Raw genomic sequence first — 24,418 nt, 5'->3', positions numbered from 1 at the left:
GAAGGAATACAGAAAAATTGTAATAGGGATGTACTGATGTAGAAAAAAAATCAGTATTTTTTATATTTTAGTTTTGATGGCTAATATTATGGGCCCTATTTTAACGATCTGAAACGCAAGTGCGAAGCGCAAAGCGCAAGTGAGTTTGTGGGCGGATCTTGGGCGCTGTTGCTATTTTCCCGGCGTGAGAAATAACTCTTGCGCCAGGCGCAAATCAATAAGGGGTTGGTCTGAAGTAGGTTCATTATTCATTGGTGTGGTTTGGGCGTAACGTCAAATAAACCAATCAGAACGCTATCCAACATTCCCTTTAAACGCAAGTGCGCAAGTTCCATGGCAGGTTGCTATTATTATAATGGTTTACCAGGCGCACGCCAGGAGCAGTTCACAGCCGAGGAGACCGACGTTCTTGTAAGAGCAGTCAAAGACAGAGAAGTTGTTTTGTATGGGGATAGGAGAAACCCGCCCAAATCAGCGCCGGTTAAACAGGCGTGGGAGGAAATAGCCACAATTGTCTCATCAGCTGGCATCCCCATCGTTGCGCCAAGCGCTACAATGATGTCAGGAGACGGGGGAATCCCAAGCTTGCCAGCATAAGTCGGGCACACCGTGTAACGGGAGGTGGATCTGCCTCTACACAGCACCTGACGCCAGCAGAGGATATCGCTGCGTCCACCTTCACCGCTGAAAGGGTTTGGGGGCTTTGAAATCGGACCCAAGAAACGCAAGCAAGGTCCAACCCCAAAGTACTCTTACAAATCAAGTTCATATACATTAAGGTTTCTTATGAAAACATTTTAATTATTATTTACATAAAATAAACGTAATACAGCCACACAACAAACTTATGAAAATATTTTAATTGTTATTTGCATGAGAATTTTTTAACGCAGCCACACAATAAATAAAAACTATCACCACAATGCTCACGACAATGATTTCCCTTATCTCATGTGTTAATATTTTTTATTGTAACAATTTATGATTTGCAAAAATAACTGTTGCATCTGTGTAGATTAGAAAAGCATAGTGTGTCTCTCTGAATGGGATCTCTATGAAAAGTCCGTCACAAAAATGGAATTATTTCTGCTTTTTGCTCAAAATATGGTGTTTTTGCAAAAACCTACCCATATTCAAAAGCTGATTGCAAAAGAACCACTAAAGGTAGGATGAAACGTTTTTTTTTGTTTGAAAGCAGAGGGTCTGTTCTTTCATTTGGTATATTGTTTGTTTATATATTTAAAGAAGAACATTTTCTGGAAGGCATTAAACTTTGGTGAAAATCATGAAAAACGCTGGCGCTGGCTGGCAACTTTTTTTAAAAACGCTGGCGGTGAAAGAGTTAAGGAATTGTTGTCTGCACTTCAAACTCGGATAGGAGAACTAATTTTCAACTGTTATCAGTCCCCTGCTGAAAATCCAGCTAAAAATAAGCTTGTTTAAGCCTGGCAAAGCTGGTCAAGCTGGTGGGTCAGCTGGTCTTCCAACCTGAGCAGCTAAGTCCAACTAGACCAGCTTAAAAAGTGACCAAAACACAGCTAGACCAGCTTGCTACACCAGCAAAACCAGCTAAAACCAACCTTGGACACCAGCTTAAATTAGCTTACCAGCTTATGCTGGATTTTTCAGTGGGGACATCAGCTTTTAGTTTTTGTACTGATTAGAAAAGTTTGTGTATGTGTTGCTTACTAGCTACTGTGCCGAGTTTCTGTTTTGTTATAAGTTTTGCAGCACTTGCTCCCATCTGTGTTTTATTTTTGCTCATGAAATGTGTGTATATACCCGAGGTAGATTGTTGATATTGATCGACTCGGCTTCCGCTGCATGTTTTGAAAGGCATCGATGTGAAATTCCTGAGTGATTGGAGGGCTCAGTTCGGTCGCTCTCTATTCTTTGTTCAAGTTATAACAGGCACAGTTCAGGCCCCAGTGTTTTGCTTTCCGATTGCGTGTCATTGTCCGCGCTTGGCTTTGCTTCACAATGGTGCATCCAGAATGTTTTCTTGAGGGATTTGTTGTGACTGAACTGTCCGGTGGCTTTTCATAAGAGATCAAGAGACTATCTGATGTGTGAAGTCCTAGGGTCTAATCCCATTCTGTCATTTGTTATTTCTGTTAAAGGGCCATTTTTACAAGATGTAATATAAGTCTCATATGTGCCAACAATGTGTCTGTGGTTAAAAATATATCTGATTTCTGTGAATAACAATAGTATCTTTAGCCGCATTAAAACACATTTAGAAAAGATTTTGAGTAAAATTAACCAGTCAGTCAGTTGTCATGGGCGGGGCTTTATCAGTATGACATCACATTAACTAGAAAATCAAAGCAGCTTTGGTGTAATGGGGATTAAAAAGAAGTAGAGGGTAGATTTTTTTTTCATTGTAGGGTTGTTCTGTTCACACACTGCCAACACACATTCATGTCCAAACAACTTGTAAAAGTGGATTTTGCATATAGATGCAATTGTTACAAATTGTTCTTGTATGGTCAGATTTCTCTTTAAGGTCAACTAGTGCAATGGCAAATCAACAGTTCGAAGAGGATTTTGCTATGCAAAGCCAGAATGCATGTTAAGTATGCACAATGGGACCACAGGCTGCTAAAGGATGAGGTCATCCTGGTATTAGATGACTGATTTGCTGTTCTTTTCTTTTTTCCTATGTCCTCTAGCACTGACGAGAATTATTCAGCTGGATCTGGATCTCAAATTTAGGAGCAACATCAGAGACCTTTTCCAAGAGTTCAACCATTTCCCACCCAAAGCTGTCATTGGAATCGCACGAGAGATGCAGCCGGTTTACAGGTATTTGTTCGTAGAAAGTAAAAACTTTCGAATGGTGTCTATTTCTTAAAACTGGAGGTGCAGTCTGATTCTTGAGTTTGGCAAGACGATGACATTGGCATCCCTATCACGTTCCTAGAGTCTGTCACAGTTTGAACAAAAACACTTTCTTTAATCCTGAAAGAGACTTTGGACAACCTGTGCTTTTGGTTCACACAGCATACTAAACACAACTGAGTTCAGTTTTGTTGCCTGGGGGAGTCACACTGAGTCCCATTTTTTACCAGGACAGAGACCGGCCATCACGTGACTTTAGCTTACTAAAACCGCTCCTAAGAGCTTCAGTGTTTGGTCACCAAAACATGAGGAGACGGCTTAGATTTGTGATAGGAATTCACAAAAGAGGTTGTTTTTCTTGTTACTGTCTGTGAGAGTGTGTTGCTGTGGTTTTGTGAATTTGCGAGAGGAAGGGAACGGCTGTGTAGGGAGCTTATGGCCTGAAACAACCCCATCAACCCACATGCTGCTTGTAATGATGTAGGGGGGGGGGGGGGGTCATTGCATCCCATTAGGGTTGGATAAAAAAAAAATCTGTATTTCAAAGCATTGCAGTATTTCATTTATATTTTACTGTAGCTTCACACAAATAATAAATGTTTTTAGTTATTTCACCATAGGTATTTTTTTCAGGCCAAGTTTGGGAAGTTATTTATTTTAGATCAAAATCCAAACTCGAAATGAGTAAAGATGAATTGCCCAAAGCATTAAAGTCCAATGTAGAAAAAAGATAAACAAGTAGCATATTGCAATAAAACAGATATTATTAAACAGCAGTTTTGCCTAAACAGCTTTTCCTAGTTCATAAAAGGCATAAAGGCCTGGTTTCACACACAGGCTTAAGCCCAGTCCCAGACTAAAATACATGTTTGAGCACCAATTATCCGATTCACGATTTTACATTTCTTTTGGTGTGTAAGTGTGTATTAGTACAAGGTAAAAGATTAGTCAATTTTCGTAAAAAAATCCAGGTAATTTACTCACCACCATGTCATCCAAAATGTTGATGTCTTTTTTTGTTCAGTCGAGAAGAAATTATGTTTTTTGAGGAAAACATTCCAGGATTTTTCTCATTTTAATGGACTTTAATGGACCCCAACACTTAACAGTTTTAAAGCAGTTTAAAATTGCAGTTTCAAATGACTCTAAACGATCCCAAACGAGGCATAAGGGTCTTCTCTAGCGAAACGATTGTCATTTTTGGCAAGAAAAATAAAAATATGCACTTTTAAACCACAACTTTTCGTCTTCCTCTGGTCCTGCGACGCGCCAGTGCGACCTCACGTAATATGTCATCACGTCAAGAGGTCACGGATGACATATGCGAAACTACGCCTCAGTGTTTGCAAGTGTGGAGAAAGAGGACCGTTCCAACGTTGTTGTATGTGGAATGATACTAATTAATGTCTTTGTGTCAGTTTATTGTTTAAAATAGTCCGCAAATGTGCGTTTTATATATGTAACACGTGACCTATCCACGTCATTATGCAATTACGTGAGGTCGCGCTGGCACTTCACAGGACCGGAGGAAGACGAGAAGTTGTGGTTTAAAAGTAAAAAAAAAAATTTTCTTGCCAAATATGTTTGGGATCGTTTAGAGTCCTTTGAAACTGCAATTTTAAACTGCATTAAAACTGTTAAGTGTTGGGCTCTATTAAAGTCCATTAAAATGAGAAAAATCCTGGAATGTTTTCCTCAAAAAACATAATTTCTTCTTGACTGAACAAAGAAAGACATCAACATTTTGGATGATATGGTGGTGAGTAAATTTTCTGGATTTTTTTTAAGAAAATGGACGAATCCTTTAACAATATGCAAAAGGTACAAATCCCAAAGTAAACGATGACGCGAGTTATCGCAACACAAATCTTTTATTTTTTGGACTACAACAAACTTCCTGGGATTGGTGATGTAGAGAAGAGCGCCATTATCATAATTCCTCCCGGTTCAGACTTACAGCCTGTAAGTTAACTCCTGTTAGCATTGCATTGTGACCGAATCTTTCAAACATGGTAAGTAGCGTCACATTTCCTGCTGATTTCAGAGGTATTCAGGCCAATCACAACATACAGATTAGCTGGTCAATCAGATTGTAGACAACAGTCTACTTCTACTGTTCATGCATGCAGTCGCATAGACTGAAGTCCCAATATTTCAAATTTGGTAAGGGGGGGGGGGGGGTAATATTTCTGTCACACGCTTGAGGTATTCTGCCAATCATAACACAATAGATAGCTGGCCAATCATAGCATGGTTCCTCTCCAAGCTTTGTAAAAGTTTAAAAAATCATTTCAGAAAGGTGGGGCATTGAGAAGCATCAATAGTGTACTGTATGTAGTAAATAATGTGTTTTTTGAACTTCAAACCGTGTAAACGCATTGCATTACACCAAATACAAATTTTTTTCTTTGTAGCAATGTCATATGACCCCTTTAAATCAACATGAGTGTTTTGCATTGTAGCATGCTTGTTTAAAAATAAAAATAAATTCATAAAATTGCCTCATTAGACCTTTAATCATTCTCTTAACTCTTTCAATAAAAAACGGAGAAGTGAATAAAATCCTGCAGCTGCTGTGGTGGTGTTCAAACTTTCCATCTCTGTAGTAGTGTACTGAATATAATTTCTGGATAAAGGAAGTGAGCCATGCTGATGGAAAAACTTTCCCCTTGTGGGACTTTTCTCAACAATAGAGTGCAAGTTTTCCACAACAGTTCTCTTGACTACACACAACCACGTAAACACTTTCAAAGCATTAAAAGCATAATCAACCATTCATATATTAGTATTACGTCAGCACAGTAGGACTTGGTACACCAGGTTTGATGATAACATCTGCCACCTGTACCAAAACAATGACCCACAAGGCCACCGTAATCACCGCCGGGTCCTTTCCAAACCTTCTGCCTGGGTCACTTGGGCCATGCGCTTGTTTCAATGTTCCTAAGACTTAGTTTCCACTGATACAGCATGTTTAAGCACGTCTCAAATCTCTGAAGTGCTGGATTTTTCAAGCACCTGATATTATTGCAGCTGAGATTAAGAAAACGGAGCAGGATGCTGTGCTTTTTATTGCTTATAAGTTAGTTATTTTGCCATAATGTCTGAATTCAAATCTGCTGAGCATTGAAGCTCAGGATTTCTGGAGCCATCATATCAGGTTTGTAAGCCTCACCCTTTCACCGGCCTCTTCTGACCAGGGCGCAAAATGGTGCATGGCAGCGTGCCAGAGGTCTGGATTCCTCTCCGAGCACATGGCTCGGAATGAGTGCAAACATCCAGCAGGGAATATTTTCTAATCGGATTAAGAGCTTCAATATGCCAACAATTACAAACACCCTTTACCTCCCTTTCGAACTGAAACAATTATTATTAAGTGTGGTGTTTAACACAGATCAGGTGTTGCAAGTGGAGGAGTCATTTGCAAAAGCACCAAAAGACCTATAGAAAAATGTACTGTATGCAGTTTAAGCTGTTTATGTTTATAAATCACGTTGATGCTGCTGCTCATTTTGCTTTTGTTCGAGTGTCAATGCAGCTTGTTGCAAGGTTGTTTTGATGTTGTCAGAGATGAAGGCGCGGTCAACATGTGGTTTCTTTCGGCTATAAAGCATATATGTGAATGGAACGTGCCTCTAACCAAAAGTGTCTTTGACTGTTTTGTTTTTTCTGCACTGATGCATATTTTGCATATTAAGCAGCTGCATATTAAATTGCACTTTTTTGTTACTGAATCCTGGGGCGGAAAGAAATCCTCTAATCCGGTAAATGTAAAATGTTAATATTAAATTGTTGAGAGGAACGGATGGGATGAAAGAATGGAGAAATGAACTGAAAAGCACTGCGAATAAATATTAGAATTTCAGAAAGCGCATTCAGAGAGTAACTTAATGCTTTATTTATAGTGATGCACCGATGTATCGGCCGCCGATATTTATCGGCCGATTTTTGATGAATTTGAAACCATCGGCATATCGGCAATAGCACGAGAAAGGCCGATACCGATTATTTATTAATTAACTGCATAAAGGCAATGAGTTGCATGTCTGTTGTTCAATTAAAATGATTTAATGTTCTGGTGTGCACTATACTTATGTATACAAATGTCTTGGAGAATAAAAGAAACAGACTGCACTTTAGTGGGGGAAAGAAGTCCAACTTTTCTTGAAGTAGCAATATTTATACTCTGTTTAAAGCTACTCCGTTTAAATACTATGTTTATTAAAGAAATCCATTATATGTAAAAAAAAATGTGTATTTTATACAAGTGTTTAATGTCGGTATCGGCCAGAAGTTTTCTGTTTAAATCGGTATCGGTATCAGCCCAAAAAAATCCTATCGGTGCATCCCTACTTTATTATTTTAAGGTGCACTGTGAAACTTTTAGAAGGATATCTTGACAGAAATTCAATATAATATACATAACAAAGGTGTATGCCAAATGCATAAATATTAAAGGGTCCATGGCATGAAAATCTGACTTTTCAACCCAGTCTCACCCCATTTCGTCAATATTTGACGACACTTGACCATTCGTCATATGTTGACGTGAAGGGTATACCTTTCGCGTCATTTTTTGACGAACTGGGGACTTCAATACTATTACGTCCGTTGCATTCTCTTTCCTATTTTATTACCATTTGCGCGTCGGTTTAGGGTTAGATTTACATAATGACATCCCTACCCAAACCTAACTCTAACCCCAACGCCAGGTGACAACTGTTTCTAACCCCAACGCCAGGTGACAACTGTTTAATTTCGCGTACACTGTTTAATTTCGCGTACACTGTTTAATTTCGCGTACACTGTTTAATTTTGCGTAATCTAACCCTAAACCGACGCGCAAATGGTAATAAAATAGGAAAGAGAATGCAACGGACGTAATAGTATTGAAGTCCCCAGTTCGTCAAAAAATGACGCGAAAGGTATACCCTTCACGTCAACATATGACGAATGGTCAAGGGTCGTCAAATATTGACGAAATGGGGTGAGACTGTGTTAGACTTTTCAAGTGCTATAATTCCCCAGTGCCATTATCAACCATGAAACTGTGAAAAAGATCAACCCAGTAACTTAGTTTTGGTAAACCATTCTCTGCAAGCATGTGAAAAATTAGGTAATTGGAATTTGGCTCTCCTTATGATGTCATAAGGATATCTTATTAGAATAATACCGCCCCTTAATCTGCACTATCCAACCACGGCACAGCCATTTAGTGCAGAGGGAATCAGAGAGAAAGAAAATAATTGACAGCACAATTGAGTTTCAATTACAGTAAATCACTATCATTGCGATCAGTGTTTGAACTTCATCAGCTCATTTGCATTTTTGCACACCCAAAACGTCACATTTTTGCTCACACCTACAAAGTATCAATTTTAACATGCTATAATAAATTATCTAGATGGTATTTTGAGCTAAAACTTCACATGTGCACTTTGGGGACAAAAAAGATTTATTGTACATCTTAAAAAAGTCTTGGGACATGGCCCCTTTAATTTTTATAAAATACAATTTACATCGTATTATATTCTTTGTGTATATATCCAAAATGGGATGAGAACGGTTCTTAAAGTGCCTTTAAATGCACAGCTTTGTTTGATGTGTTGATGTAATTTCCACTGAAACTGCCAGTAGTGTTTAGTTTACCTCACAGCCCCTAATGCTTATATCTTTTGAATGTGAATGTTGTTGTAGAGCACAATAGTTTATAGATAAATTCAAGGCTAATATGCATAAAAAATCTAAAAACTATGTTTTTTCAGTGTAGAGATGTTGCTCTTTGATGTGTTGACATCTTGTTATCTGACAGAAGGCAGACTGGAATGTAAGTTATTGTTTTGGCTCTCTTTCACCTCCAAACCTCATTGTGTGCACATCCTATACCAAACACAAACATGACAGGACCTAAAGTTTGTTTGTAAGCAAGCGTTTCGGGGTGGGTGGAGGACAGGATGCTGCGTGCTGCTGAATGCACACCACAGTGCACTGTATGAAAGTTTGGTCTGCCTCACAGACTATGTGTTGCTCGCCAGCCGGATGTCGACTATATAGACAGACAACTTCTTTGTGGTTTAAACCATTTAATGCATGCATTTGTGTCTGGGGAGAGACTGGGTGACATATAGGCTGTCCCCGAATAGCCCCCTATACCCTCATTCACTATATTCCCTACATAACTCCACTAATACAGTTCACTCGAATTAGTGAATGAAAACCAGTGAGTGAATTCGGGCTCACCGGAAGCGCTGTAGGGTAGGCGCCACCTTTCACCAAGGCGCAAAAATTAATTCACCGCAAGCCTCAGTGGACGATTAGCGGCTAGCTAATATACTCATTATTGTGAGTGCACCCAATAATGCCAATTTCGAACATCACAAAAATTATGGAGGTCCCCTAAAATATTGCATCATTTAAAGGCGGGGTGCATTATGTTTGAGAAATGCTTTGGAAAAGGGAGTCTGGCTGAGTACCAAAACACACTTGTAGCCAATCAGCAGTAAGGGGCGTGTCTACTAACCGACATCATTGTCTGGGTTGTGTATGTGTGGGGCGGGTCTATCAAAAGAAGTTCCAGATTTTTTTGGGGTAGGGGCGTGTTTGTTTAGGTGATTTCAAATATCAACATTGGCTTTCAGAGATCATGCACCCCGCCTTTAAGGGTATGGGGGCTATTTTGAACACTGTCATAGGCTTAGCATCACTGGATCGAGTGTTGACTAATCAGCAGCGTCTAGCACTAGAACTGTCTGTTTTATTGAATAGTTTCCACACTGGAACAGAGCCGATGGAAATAGTTTGCGGAAATGTGTTTCTTTGTATGTTCTCTCTTTACCATCACAGAAGCTTCTGTGCTTTGCGTCTGATGTTAAAACTGATGTTGATGTCCTTTGTGTTTGTCTGTGCACTGTACTGTATGTGTCTGGGAGAAGTCCCTGGTTTTGTCACGATGAGCACTTGTCGTTTAAGATGTTTGCTCCAGACTCGTTTCCTCCGCTGTGAGATGTGAAGGGTTCACCTGCTGTCTGCATTAATTACAGCACCAGTAGAGTCTCGTACTTCACACATAATCTGTGAAAAACACTTAAATGCTACATAGCTATTGGCTGTGTTTAAGTCCTGGAAACCGCTGGGTAATAAATCTTGGGTTTGTGTGAAGTCCTTGCACGAGTAAAGGTCATTGTAAACCTTGAATGATAAATTACAAATTAATGAATTGTTTAAAGAATTTAACAATCAATTGTTATTTCTATAATTTTATATTATAGTCATTTTATCATATTTTCAGTATTTACATATGACATATTTACAGCATTGAAAGTATTATCAGCCTGGCATTTTTGTGAAATAAACACAGACAGGGTGAGGTCTTATATCACCCTGAAGAGGTTTTGTGATACCTATAAATAAGTGAATGGAAAATCTTTATTTGGGAGTGATATAAAATCTTGGACTATTGGCATCTGGCAAGGTGGATACTAAAGTCTTCATCCTGGCCGAATGTTGGCCGAAGCCGAATAAAATTAAAAACTCAGCCGAAGGCCAAATACCGAACAACCAAACTGATTTTTTTCATTTTCCTAATTATTTTGCCAATTTTCTCACCATTGCACAAGTAAAATTTTCACAATGTCATTTTACTATATTTATTTCACATTATTTAACAATTCATTTTTTTAACCATTCCAGCAGTCATTATTGGGCCTTCAGATAGCTATAGATAGACTTGTTAAAACTGTTTCATTTACATTCGACCACACAAATGAGTCTTGGCTAAACGGATATTAATCCGATCTTCTATTCCCGCACAAAATACAAATAACCTATTCATTACTATGCCTTAAGAAACTAGCAACGACGCTTATATAGCATTGAATGTTGAGCAGCGGATGTGCACCTGCGTGCACGATCAAGCACAAGCAAAAAGAAAGAGGAGACGGGGGCGAGATTGACAGAGGAAAAAATGCTCAACAAAGCAGTAAAACAAAAAGCTTTTGTAAATTAATGTTTTATTTCTCATCTTATATAAGCATGTTTGTTATTGTAGGACTTACTGGTTCTAGGAAGTTTTTATTACGTACTGCTGACGCTCTTTATTGTGAGATAAAGAGCTAAAGTCTCTGTGGTTGTGCATTCAGCACACAAATCTTTCTCGGACACTTTAAAATGCTTGTTTGCTGCACATCTTTCTCTCTGTGCTGTTTACTATCTGATCACGTCATCAAAGACCTCATTGTTCAGTAAAATTTATTTATTTATTAGCCTTTTCACTTGTTCGAAAATGTTAGTTTTTGGCTGAATAATTTCGGTTGCCGAACATTCGATGCATCCCTAATTCATCTAATTTAATGTAGCTCAACTGGCAGAGCACTAGCAGCACAAAGGTGCAGGGTTTGATCCTCAAGGAAAGTGTATACCTTAAATGCACTGTAAGTCTGTAAGTATGATAATCGTAAATGTAATTATTTCTTGCACCATTAAAAATATTTAATATTTAGTCTTTTTTTTAAACTATTTTAAGGAATGTAAGCTTCAGGCACAAGAATTTTGCAATGTTTGCACAAGCACCAAATAAATCTGACTCAGCTGGGCATCATTTTTCAGTAATCTCAACATGTGCAGATTTGGCAATGTTTTCAGACTCTGTGCTCACAAAATACCTAGAATTGCTCCTTGTCTGATAAAGATTTCCCTGAAATGTCCGTTTAATATGTTGGCTAATTCAGCAAGCTGAGATATACTGAAAAGCAGTTTGGTTTATGCATTCAGCAAAGTCAAATGGGTGTGGGTGAATATTTTCATTATTAAGCAGAATGCAGGCAATAGGCAACAATTTAGTTTATTCTGTTTAGTATTACCTAACACTACCCTTACTGTATGCTCTCTATATTGTTACAGGGTTTGTTTTTCAGGAAGAACCTAATCTGTCTTCTCCATAAAAATTTTAAATATATCCAAAGCCTTTCCCACGTCAGGGGTGCTATATCATTAAATGTCTTTATTAAAGCGCAACCGATCAGCAGAATATCACTATATTGTTCCAGTTATTGTGCAAGAGTTTCAAGCTAATGCCAGGCTTTTTTCCGGCATAGGAAGCGATTACAGAAACAGTAAGGGCTTCTGGTTCTCCTGACTGATCTCCAGTCTATACAAACAGATTGCTATCAGTGCTCATGAGTAACCAGGCTTTGCAAATTAAAGAGAGCTACTGCTAAAATTCCATGTCTAGTACATAAACACACCGACCCTGGACTTGCGTCAGTTACCGCATTTATGCCCATCCCGCTCTCACTTACTGTATGTGGTACCACGTCATAACCTCTTTGTGTTTTCCCCATGAGCCTCCATCCCTGTTCTTTTAATTCTGGTGCCTTTGACGTTGTTTGGAAACGAAGGTGGTCTCATTTTCTAAAATGCTTGTTAACATTTTGTTGTGATGATGAATTGTTGGTGTTTGTGAGGTTGACGGCGTGCACATGGATTTGTCGGCAGTACGTCATTTAGCAGTGGTAACTTTATCAGAAGTCAATTACGGTCAGGGAGAATATTTTCCCTGGAGGGGACAAGTTATAAATCTCACCCGTTGCAGGGTTAAATCGACCTTGATTGAACTTTCTGGTTGCCAGCCCAGATCTTTATCTGCTTGGGTAGACCACCATTATATGCATGTGGTATTTGTGGGTTTTGTTTTTGTAAAACATCAGTACAAGGATGTTTGAGAATGCTACAGTAGTCTATGGCAAGCATATTATTATTATTATAACTACTATAAGTAATCCTCAGTTGGTATAACATTGCTTTAACAGTGCAAAGATCATGGGGTTGATTCCCAGTAAACACTCGTGGGTGATTCTCACGAAATCCAGATTTAGGTGTCCAGCATCAGAATTTTTAAAAAGCCCTTGAAGCCAATTTTTTTGCACTTATAAGATTAAGGTCTGAATTTACTATAACCATTATTTTTAGAGGATTTAAAAAATAATTCCTATAGAATTATTTAAATTTTTTAGATTATCATTATCAAAAATGATCATTACCACAACATGAAATTACATTAAATATATGCATTTACAAACTCATGTTTCAGTAATGAGAACTAAAAAGTTTTCTAGGTACTATGACAAACAAAATTTCAACTTTTATCTGGAGAAAAAAATAAGAACTGCTTACTTGGTAGCCATCTTGAGTGTCACAGTCAATTATGTCTCTTCCAACTAATTTTTTTTAAAAATGTTTGTTCCTTCAGGGCTTAAACAATGATTGAAAATTGTTGCGGAGGATGAGAAAATTGGTCTTGGACACATTTATATTCCTTATTATTGTCTCTACATTTACCAATGATCACCAAATACCACATGTTTCTTTACTGGAAATGTTTATAGTATAACATGCACTGAAGCTTTTTATTTTTTAGATTTTTTTATTATAAATATTTCCATGGCAAAGAACCCAATTCCAGTCATGGACACGTTGCGGTAATGAAAATGTTCCTCTTAAATGTGGAAAAAACAACAAAATTGGTTTTATTATGATGTCAGTGAAATCATGTGCAAAATAGTACACGAAGAAATGTTTGTAACTGTATGCTTCTTATTACTCTTACTTTCTAGATACTCTTACTTTGCATTTACTTTTGTTATCAAAATTTTTCATGACACCTCATAAGTCTAATTTCGCGAGAATCACCCACATACTAATAAAAATGCAAGAATGCACTGTAAGTCGCTTTGGATAAAAATGTCTGCCGAATGCATACAAGTAAATGCTATGTTAAAGTATTATTGTTGCTATCACCTAATTACTGAAGATATTTGAAAGATAGATGTTAAAAAAATCCTATTACAGAAACTTGATCACATTAGAAATCTCTTCTCGTGTGGTTTATTCCTCGATCCAAGAAACCACAAAAATTTCGTAGTGAATCATTTTCCATGTTTTTATTCCTTCAGATATTTCCGGTAATATCACATTTTTCCTCTGTTCCAGTTAGTGCCAGACATCCAGAGCTCAGTATTGACGGATCAGGCTTCCCGTGGCCTCATTCAGTGCCTGCCTTTACAGATAAATTGCTCATCACTTGATGAGACATTAAAATTCATCAGAACACGTTGGTTAATATTTGAGAAACCTGTTGCATAAGATGTCTCTTCCTGATTTTGTTCATGCACTCTGCAGAGAATGCCAGATATTTCCGCCTTAACATTTGCAGCAGGTTTAAAGTAAAAACAGTGAGTTGTTCTTGTTGTTTTTTATTACCTGGCATTGAAGTTTTTGTAAGGATGCAAGGTCATTGTTTTGTGCACAAGAAATATTTTTTATTTACGGTAACACTTTACAATAAGGTTGTATTTGTTAAAGGAATAGTTCACCCCCCCCCCCCAAAAAAAAAAAAAAAAAAATCATCCTCATGTTATGAATTTCCTTTTTCTGATGAACTAAAAATAAGATATTTTGTAACGTTTACTGATTGTAACCATTGACTTCCATAGTAGAAAAACAAATACTATGGAAGTATTGTGATAAATGTTGAAGAAGATATTTTGATAAATGATGGTAAGATCAAAGTTGACCACACGTTACCCATTGAATTATATTTGTTTTTTCTACTATAGAAGTCAATGGTTACAATCAGTTGTGTGCTTACCAACATTTATTAAAATATCTTCTTTTGTATTTATAAAAAAAAGAAATTCATACAGGTTTAGAAGAACATGATGATGAAAAAATAATGACACGATTTTCATTTTGGAAATGTTAGAAATGTTTAGTGTTTATCCAATGCTTTATTGACGTAATGTACTATTGAATCCTTCATTGAATCAACCTCATGATCCCATAAGATTTTTTTGTGTGTTGACATGATCACGCATTTGCTTATATGTAGGTCTGTGTATTGGCAATAACTTGGCGATACAATATGTGCAATACACAATGCGATACATTGTATTGGGATATTTGTTATATTAGGAATAGAATATGATATCATTTTAGGAAAGCTGTCATCAAGAACACACCACCATATGCAAATCTTAGCAAAAAAATAATTGAACCAGAATACAATGGGTTGACATCGCACATTTTACACACTGTGGGACTTTGGTCATCATCTTTTGTGCCTTGTCTGGAAAAATACTTTTATCCTTCATTTCTACAGGGAATCTGGGGCGGGGGAATTCAAGGCCTTGAGAAGTTTTTGAAAATCTACATGCATAGATACAGGTCATTGAAAGTGCTTGAATCTATTTTAAGCAAGAATTTTCTTGGAAAAAAATCCCCATGATTCCCTGTGTAGTGTAGGATAACAAAATAAAAATTCTAGACTTTTTAAGCACACATGCTAAACTGTTCTTTAAATTCTTATATCTTCTTTATGCGAATGTTGATTCATACCAAAATGCGTTTTGCATAGTTGTGTTTGACACATGAAAACGTCTCGGGTTACGTATGTAACTTTTGTTTCCTGAGAAGGGAACGAGACGCTGCGTCTCCCTTGCCATACTTCCTGCGTCCCTGTAACGCCGTCTTTGACAATATTTCAGATAGCGATATACTTCCTGGCTGCCGTGTCACCCTGTCACACCTTTGACGTTAAGTCTCACCACACTGTAAAAAATTACTCTGGAGGGTGTTAAATTTAACCCATGAAAATTAGTTATAATTTAATTAAGTATATAAGCTAGCAAGTAAAATAAAAAATAATGGGTATATTCTACCTTCACTATCCAATTTTTAACAGTAATAACTGCAATACTAAAAAAATAAGTAACATATACCCCAAAATATTGGCCTTAGCACCGCAAAGTGCGCATGAATCAACATCCAGGCGGGACTCGAGTCACCATTTTTTCATATCATATCGGCGGGAGAACTGCGGTTTGTTGACAGGTAAGTTTTTATTTAACTTGTTGATATCATCATGAATGGAAATGTTAAGTTGGTTAACTGTAAAATCTACCAGAAGTTTAGTCATTTGCGTGCTTCTCTGTCTCTGTTGTTGACAGATTGATAGGTTAGAATATGTCAGTCAGGTTAGCTTTGAATGAAACATCGCCCAGTTCTTGCACCTGCGAATACGAATAAATATCCATATTTATGATTAAAATATTAACTTCCATTATTATTATTTACATGTCTGAATCTCGTGAACAGCGGAGCTGCTCAATATGAGTGGTTGAACTTGAGCAAACCACGTGACGAGAGAGAGCAGCGGACGGTTGATGTACGATACAGACGGGAGGGCGTCGAGCAGACAAACAAACAACGGTAAAGCTGTCGATGCTAGATAATTACTGTAAAAGTTTTCTTGCATTTATCTGTTAATATATTGAGTTTTGTTTTAGAAGGGATCCATTTATGAAGCCATTTTATTATTATTATTATTATTATTATTATCATTTACGGATATATACTTAACGTTGCCTTTTGCTTTTTAATGTCTGTTCAAAAAAGTATTTCGGAGTTCATATGTTATATATGAGACTTGTATATGAAGTTGAATCACTTAAAATTGAATGTAAGTACTTCTTGTTAGTGTTCAATGTTTTATGCACGTGTACTGTGAGTTATAGCATAATATGAAGTTGTATTTTTGCACTTAATAAGTTTTAAATGAAGTTGAAATGTTTGTTTGTATCGATATAGCATGCTAGTCTACTGAGGTAAATGAGATCAGTTTTTCCTCTCATATTATTGTCTTCTTTAATTTTCTAATGATAACGTGAAGAACAGTATTTAGGAATCTTGCTTTTAATGGTTTTTTAACATCTCATGAAGCCTTGGTTTATTTTGTTTTATGAAATAATATGTTCAAGAAGCTTTATGTAAAACTATGATATGTTGTATTTCACTTGAAATGTATTGGGGTTATTATACGTCCAATAATTAGTTTTAAATGTTTACAGAATGTTATTTGGTCAATAAAGCAAGCAATTTATGCAATCTTGTGCATGACTATTTTCTTATTCAACCCTCTCTGAATAAGTAATATGTAATGTTTCTTAATGGCTTATCATTATTAATAATAATTTAATAGATCTGTGCCTTAATACCAATAGGGTTAATGTTATTCATTTTTTATAAGTAATTAGTTATGAAAAAATAGGTAGACCTTACCTAATTTTTTTTACTTTATCATAGTAATTAAATTTAGGTACTTTTTAATCAAATATATAGGATATAATTTACTCAAACAAAGTGAGTGCAAATTGTTACAACAATTTTTTTGAGTAAATTCTATAGGTTGTTTTTTACAGTGCATTGGTTGAGTTTGATATACACATTCAGATGCACTTACCCCTGGAGGCGTCCCCAAAGTGTCACCCCAGTGACGCAGCGCGAGTTCCCTCGAAAGGGAACTGTAACAATGTATCTTAAAAGGTAACACGATGTAACCTTGCTCTCACTTGAAATGTGTCCCCACATTTAGTCCTTGAATTGAGGGTATTGGACCTGGAAAGTCCTTGAAATGTCCTTGAATTTGAAGTTAACTAAGGTGTGGGAACCCTGTTACTAAGAGAATGAGTACTTCTGGCACTCTTGAAGTTTAGAAATAAACGCTATGTAGCGGTCCAAATTTAAACTCAAAGCGAAACAACTGTCATAAATCTTGATTGGAAAAAACGATATTGGATTTTTTTTTTATATGGTATCTGCAACAAAATATCCCGATACGCATGCATATCGATTAGGGGTGCACGATATATCGGCTGATAAAGCTTGCTATGCTTCTCGATGAATTAGGGTGAAATGTTGCTACATCCAAAAGCCAGAGGGCGCTCTTGTGCAGAAACTCTGAAAACACACGCAGCTCCAGGAAATGGCTTAAGGATATATTTATATTGCTGTTTTTTTCATGATAATAAAGAATATCTATAATGATTATGTTTGACGAGTGTCAAATGCATCTTATAAACGACTCAAACTTACAGCAAATTCAGATCGATAAGGACTTACAGTATATCGGCATTAATATCGATATTTTCTTACATCACAACACAAGTAGCCTAGCCAAAGTGCAAAATATCTTGTTTTTTTGTTATAACATGTACTTGAAACTCTTTCCTTTTTATATTTTTGGCATTATCATGCATTGTTCAGGTTTCTTTTTAATTAGAGCCGAGTAATGCACTTTATACACTGCATTACTGCTTGTTTTGCTGTTTAATTGAGGCTTTTAACAGCTCTCTTAACACGGTCGTTTTTAGTCAAATTACACCTCTTCATCCGACATTATGAAACTCTGCATTAGCTTTTGTTTTCAAAGCTGGCAAACAGGGAAAACGTTTTCTTTCTGTGAAGCACTAAGCTTCTTGCTTTTTCGCTTCTGTTTGACAGATTTCATTCAGGTGCTTGGCATCCCCATCATATTTTTTCACAGTGGCAGGTGTGTGTTGAAGCTTAAATCTGGTGAGACGGGCTTTGAGCTATTGCTAAACTGACATGAGCATCCCTATGCACTTCTCCCTTCGGAGGGTAGAGCCCTTGAAGTCAGCACTTTGAAGGGTGTAGGAGATTTATGGTCTGTTGTATTGGTTTGAAAATCTCTTGGTGAAGTGACTGACAGACCTGAGTTACACTGACAATGATGCATGTGTGCATGGAATTCAGGATTCGGTGCTTTAAAATAAAAATGTTTATATTTATTGTCAGATTTTTGTCTTTAAACTGATAAGGGCATAAATGCATTTTTCCAGAAATCACCCATCATTTTGTGTCGCTCTATTTTAGGCCTGAATATTGGTCCGCGATATTGGTCCATTTGGTCCGTAGATTCAGTTTATTCCCTGTTTTCTCCAGACATTCTTAAAAATTTGTGCTAAACTTGTATGTTAGATATTGTTTGTAAATGTTTTTCTTGTTTGTCATCGGCCATTATAAATGCCCCTTCCTTCCTTTGTCAGAGCTGTGTTGAAATCTGAGGATGCGCTGTAGATGCATGCTGCCATGCACGTATGCATCCTCACAGACGCACAGAAACTGGACGTAAAATGTGGAAGGGCCGCATGAAAGCCTGTCTGATGTTTATAGAGAAGGTCATTAAACGGAGGGCGAGTTGATGGTGTTAATAAACTGACTCTGAAGCCAAGTTGAAGAGGTGACAGGAAGTTGACTCTGCACAGGAAGTTGTCGTTCTGCTGTGTCAACGTGCACTGTTGATGTACTTTTGTGCAGTCACCCCCTCTGTTCCTCATCTATAATAGATCCTGACTTCAGAAATTCCATCTAAAGGCCCTAAACAACTCTTCTTTCCAAAACTGCAGTCAGTGGGGCGGCCCAGGCGTACACACATCTTGACTTAAAGTGACTCAGCCATGCACTTAGATCATAGATGCTGTATTTTTTCTAGTGCTTTATTTCATCATGAATGTTTATTTTGATGAAGACTCTCAGAGGGTGTCCTAAATATTCTCTCTTAACTTCTTTCACCCAGAGCTGCAGGATTGGAATTAAAGGGCTGCTGCACATAAGTGTCACCGCTTCAGTAATGCATCTTTTACTGCTTTTATTCGGTCTGTTCGCTGGCAATTTTTCCTTTTGGGTGCTTAGATTGCAAATGCATACATTTGATTATTTCTTTTTTATTAAAGGAGTAGTTCGCCTAAAAATCTAATATTATAAAGTTATTTACTCCTAGATGTCATTTTGACTTTATGATCATGTGACTTTCCATCTATGGAATGCAAAATAAGATAGAAAAACAGATGATAAACATACTACCTTGCCTGTGCTCGAACATAAAGCTATGTCTTAATAATATTAAAATGTCCTTAAAGAACTAAATTTACAAAATTACTGCGCCTATTGTAAATTGGGTACCTTATATAAATTGGTTCGTCCTCTATATCTTTATTTTAAATTTTTTATATATACAGAATCTTCTATCGTATAGTTCTTCTATTTTTATGTTTGTCTTCACACAAACAAAGTTGTCTAATTTCATTCTATGAAGAGCTATACAATGATCAAAAATGCATTAATGCATTCATTAATTCATGCATTCATCCATTCATGCATGTGTTTATTCATTCATTCATCCATGCATTGATTCATCCATGCATGAATTTATTTGTTCATTAATGCTTTCATTCATTTACACGTGCATTCATTAATTCATTCAATAACGCATGCATTCATTCATTCATCCATGCATTCATTTATCCATGCATTTATTCGTACATGCATTCATTCATTCATTAACGCATGCATTAATTAATTCATTTATTAACGCATGCTTTCATCCATCCATTCATTCATCCATGCATGCATTTATTTATTTATTCATTAATTCATGGATTCATTCATTCATCCATGCATTTATTCATTCATCCATGCATTCATCCATGCATCCTATCATCCATGCATTCATTCATTCATTCATTCATTCATTCATTCATTAACATATGCATTAATTCATAAATTCATCCATGCATGCATTTATTTATTCATTCATCCATGCCTTCATCCGTGCATTTATTCATCCATGCATCCATCCATCCATTCATTCATCCATGCATGCATTTATTTATTTATTCATTAATTCATGGATTCATTCATTCATCCATGCATTTATTCATTCATCCATGCATTCATCCATGCATCCTATCATCCATGCATTCATTCATCCATGCATTCATTCATTCATTCATTCATTAACGTATGCATTAATTCATAAATTCATCCATGCATGCATTTATTTATTCATTCATCCATGCCTTCATCCGTGCATTTATTCATCCATGCATCCTATCATCCATGCATTCATTCATCCATGCATTCATTCATTCATTAACGTATGCATTCATTCATTCATTAATTTATCCATGCATTCATTTATTTATTCATTCATTCGTGCATTCATTCATTCATTGATCTATTAATTCATCCATGCATGCATTCATTCGTGTGTGCATGCATTCATTCATTCGTGTGTACATTTATTCATTCATTTATACATGCATTCATTCATACATGCATTTATTCATCCATGCATTCATTCATACATACATGCATGCATGCATTCATTCATACATGCATGCATGTATTCAATCTGTCAGTATTTGGGTCGTAGGTTAACAGTATGAGCTTTATACCTCACATCTGAACTGTGATGTTTCAATGTACAGCGGTACTTAAAAAACATCTGGTAGCTCACAGTGTTGTTTCAATACAATTCAGACAGGCCCTTCAGACTCTCAGACTTGCGTTCAGTCTTACATTTGTTTACTTGAGTTCTCGTTGACTTCAGCATGTCTCTGATATGCTCCTGTGGATCCTTAAAGAGAAAGATAAAAGCCCTCTGCTTGTGTCCTACTCCGTTTGGGCTCCTCTGCTGTCAAGTGAATGGTCCATCATGAACCGAAGCTTCAGAGGGCTCTTTGTCATTTCCACCCTAGCTTGGGAAACTTGTTGTTTTTAAAAGAGATGCAAAGCGTCTGTGAACTTCAGGAGATCTTCTGATGAATCCTCTGCAGGAGACATTGACGGGGTGATCAAAGCTGTAGACGGTCTCTGTCAAGAGATGTGTGGCGTTATGGGCTTTCACCAGCAGCCAGCATGCTCTGCATTTCATGAATAGTGAGATCGCCTAAAAGCTTCTCTCAGTAAACATATTTTTTGGATTTCATAAGTTTGCCTCAAGCTCAGAGCCTGGGGTCGTACTCTATGTGCACACATCTATGCATTTTCTAGGGTCTTCAGGGATGGAGGGGTTTTTGTATTAAATGGATGTTTTTAGGAACACTCCACACCAACAGACAATAATGTTATATTTATTTTAAGCTTGCACACTGAAGTTTCACATTTATTTTTGTTGTCTTTGTTGTGAACGATCCTTATTGAGCTATAATAATAGTGATATTTTTCTACATAAAATTATTCTCCTGACTCTGAGTCCTCTTCTTTATTTGTTACAGACACACTTTCTGGCAATATCGCAAAGAAAATCCCAAGGCCCGTGTTGGTGACCCACCACCGGAGGGTCTGCCAGGCTTTAACAGTGGAGTGATGCTTCTGAACCTCGATGCCATGCGTCGCTCAACCTTATATAACCAGCTTCTGGAGCCCGAGCGGGTGGCACAGCTGGCAGAGAAGTATCACTTCAGGGGGCATCTGGGCGATCAGGATTTCTTCACCATGATCGGTATGGAGCACGAAGAGCTGTTTTATCCTCTGGCCTGCGGCTGGAACCGACAGCTGTGCACGTGGTGGAGGGATCATGGTTACGGTGATGTTTTCCAGCTGTACTATCACTGCGATGGGCCGGTCCACATCTACCACGGCAATTGCAACTCTCCTATACCTGATGACTGAGTACTCTTTACCTTTTTGAAATGTTAAGCCTCAGAGGTTTGATAAGGGCCTAAAATGCTATAGGTCCTAATATTGGCACACTTATTCCCAGATCAGTATTATGCTACATATTCAAATCATCACCACATTTAATTCAACTGAGCTTGTTGGTGTCTTTCCAAAATAAGTTCCAGTACCAAACAAACCAGTATGATTTCACCGACAGCTTTGATTCTTAGTAGTTTGAGATGTAGGTGACTTATCAGGAGGCTTTGGCAGAGAGCCAATCAGGACGCTTTCCCTCCCTATCATTCCTTTGTTCACAGGTTGAAAACACACTGGCATGCTCATTTTCCTAAAACAGTGTCATACAGATGAATAAACTCCCATACACATTATTACCTTGTTTTTAAACTCTCATTGGATAATTTGACCACATTATGTGCACTTCAACCCATTATACCAGCAAAAACTGCGTACGTATGGCACATTCTTCTTTTTATCCATAGTGATGATTCAGAGGGATTGACCCAGTTTCCCGAGTTTGTCTGTTTGTGAACCTGTCATGCGGCTTTAAACCGAGTGTTGATGTTGGAAATCAGATTTCTCAGTCATGCGCAAGTGCATCAGTTGTAATCACCTCCGAAAGCCAAGATAACATCTCAAACATCTGATTGGTGGACTCGTCGGAGGCCTAAGGTTGGAAGAGGACATTCCTGCTTGATCTGTGTGAGAAATGGGAAGTGGGATTGGGTGGATATGCAAAACATATACAGGAGATTAAGAGGGCAGAGCTCGAGCTGTTGTGGTTGGCTGGTAGATCGAGCGATGCTGCTATTGGCAACCCTCTGCAGGATTGTGTAAAACGCTTGCAATAACCTCCGCAATGTCAGATCAACAGGGCGGAGGGATGGAGAATCTCCCTGGACTCCCTGGCGCTGATTTGTAATAAATCTTTGAAGTGCGTTGCCAGTCAGCCGTGAGATCCCTCTTTAGACTCTATTGTGTCAATTGCACGATATTGTAAAGATCAGCAGAACACGTCTTGGAGGTTTTCAGTTAATTTGTTTTTTGTGCAATAGTTTTGTGTAGCTGGTTCAGTATGGCTCATTATGGACTGAAACGTTTATGGGTGGTCCTAGCAATTATTTGTTTTTTAAGTAATCTTAGGGTCTTGTTTATGAGCAGAACAGATTTCCGTGTGCATTTTCCGCAAACCATTTTTGGTTAGATTCATTGCAAGAAATCAATTAGGTAACATTTTACAATAATGTATTGGCTAACATTAGTTAATGCATTAGCTAACATGAAATAACAATGAATAATGCACATTTTAGTTTCAGTTTTACTAATGCATTTCTAAAATTAAAAGTTGTAACGTTAATGCACAATGAACATAAACAATTGTATTTGCATTACCTAACATTATCTCTATTGTTGGTTCATGTTAGTAAATGCTTTACTAATGTTAACAAATACAACCTTATTGTAAATCGAAGTCTATTCTCCTCATGCTTTGTGAGTGATCCACATTGATTGTAATTGGTATACATTTATCCTATACATTTTGTGTGGTTATTATGTGACCTTATGTCTTATATGAACAATTGTTTCTCAAAGGAACCACTCAGGAAACTGTGACTTTTTTGTGTTGTAAAAAGTGTATTGTACCTTATATTCAATTGTCTTTCCTTTCTTCTTAAAAATTGAATGTAAAACAGATATATGTTGTGTCATGCAGTATATATGTTGTGTCATAGAAATTGAATGTATTAACACCTATGAAGAAAATTCCACTGAAGAGGTACCGAATTTTTAATATATTTAATATATCTTTCTTTCTACATGTGTATATATTAGTGTGTTCAAAATAAAATTTCGTATTATTTGCTTCTATGGCACCTCTTTTTCTTGCATTTAAAATGAACAGTAGCATATTTGTTAAAAGAGTGTTTGGATGTCTCTGGGTATCATTTTGATATTTAAAGTGTTATGTTGCTCTCTATAATAAATCTTAGCTGATAAACTAACCACTGTCTTCTGTAAATGACTAATATGGATGCATAGTGCCGTGTAAACTCTATCTTTGTTTTTTTATGTAAATTATTAATCCTGGCAACAGCACTAAAGGATTAAAAATAGAAATACTTAAAGGCACACTCCACTTTTTTTTAAAAATCAGCTTTTTCCAGCTCCCCTAGAGTTAAACATTTGGTTTTTACCGTTTTGGAATCCATTCAGCTGATCTATGGGTCTGGTGCTACCACTTTTAGCATAGCTTAGCATAATC

The 24,418-nt window shown here is 37.1% G+C and overlaps 1 protein-coding gene across 2 annotated transcripts in view; it reads left to right on the top strand.

Moving 5' to 3' along the window:
* The window catches only part of xxylt1 (xyloside xylosyltransferase 1), a 42,241-nt gene extending 18,091 nt beyond the window's left edge, over positions 1-24,150 (top strand). For both annotated transcript variants that reach the window (XM_065241000.2, XM_065240997.1), the window contains exons 4-5: positions 2,673-2,805; positions 21,753-24,150. In XM_065241000.2, the coding sequence (XP_065097072.1) occupies positions 2,673-2,805; positions 21,753-22,149 (530 nt within the window). In that variant the 3' untranslated portion in view covers positions 22,150-24,150. The remainder of the gene's footprint in view (positions 1-2,672; positions 2,806-21,752) is intronic.
* Positions 24,151-24,418: the final 268 nt, after the last annotated feature.

This window comes from Paramisgurnus dabryanus, chromosome 14 (assembly GCF_030506205.2).
Source record: "Paramisgurnus dabryanus chromosome 14, PD_genome_1.1, whole genome shotgun sequence".
NCBI lineage: Eukaryota > Metazoa > Chordata > Actinopteri > Cypriniformes > Cobitidae > Paramisgurnus > Paramisgurnus dabryanus.
The sequence above is the reverse complement of the archived record's forward strand: the minus strand, read 5'-3'. Positions and strand labels throughout refer to the sequence as shown.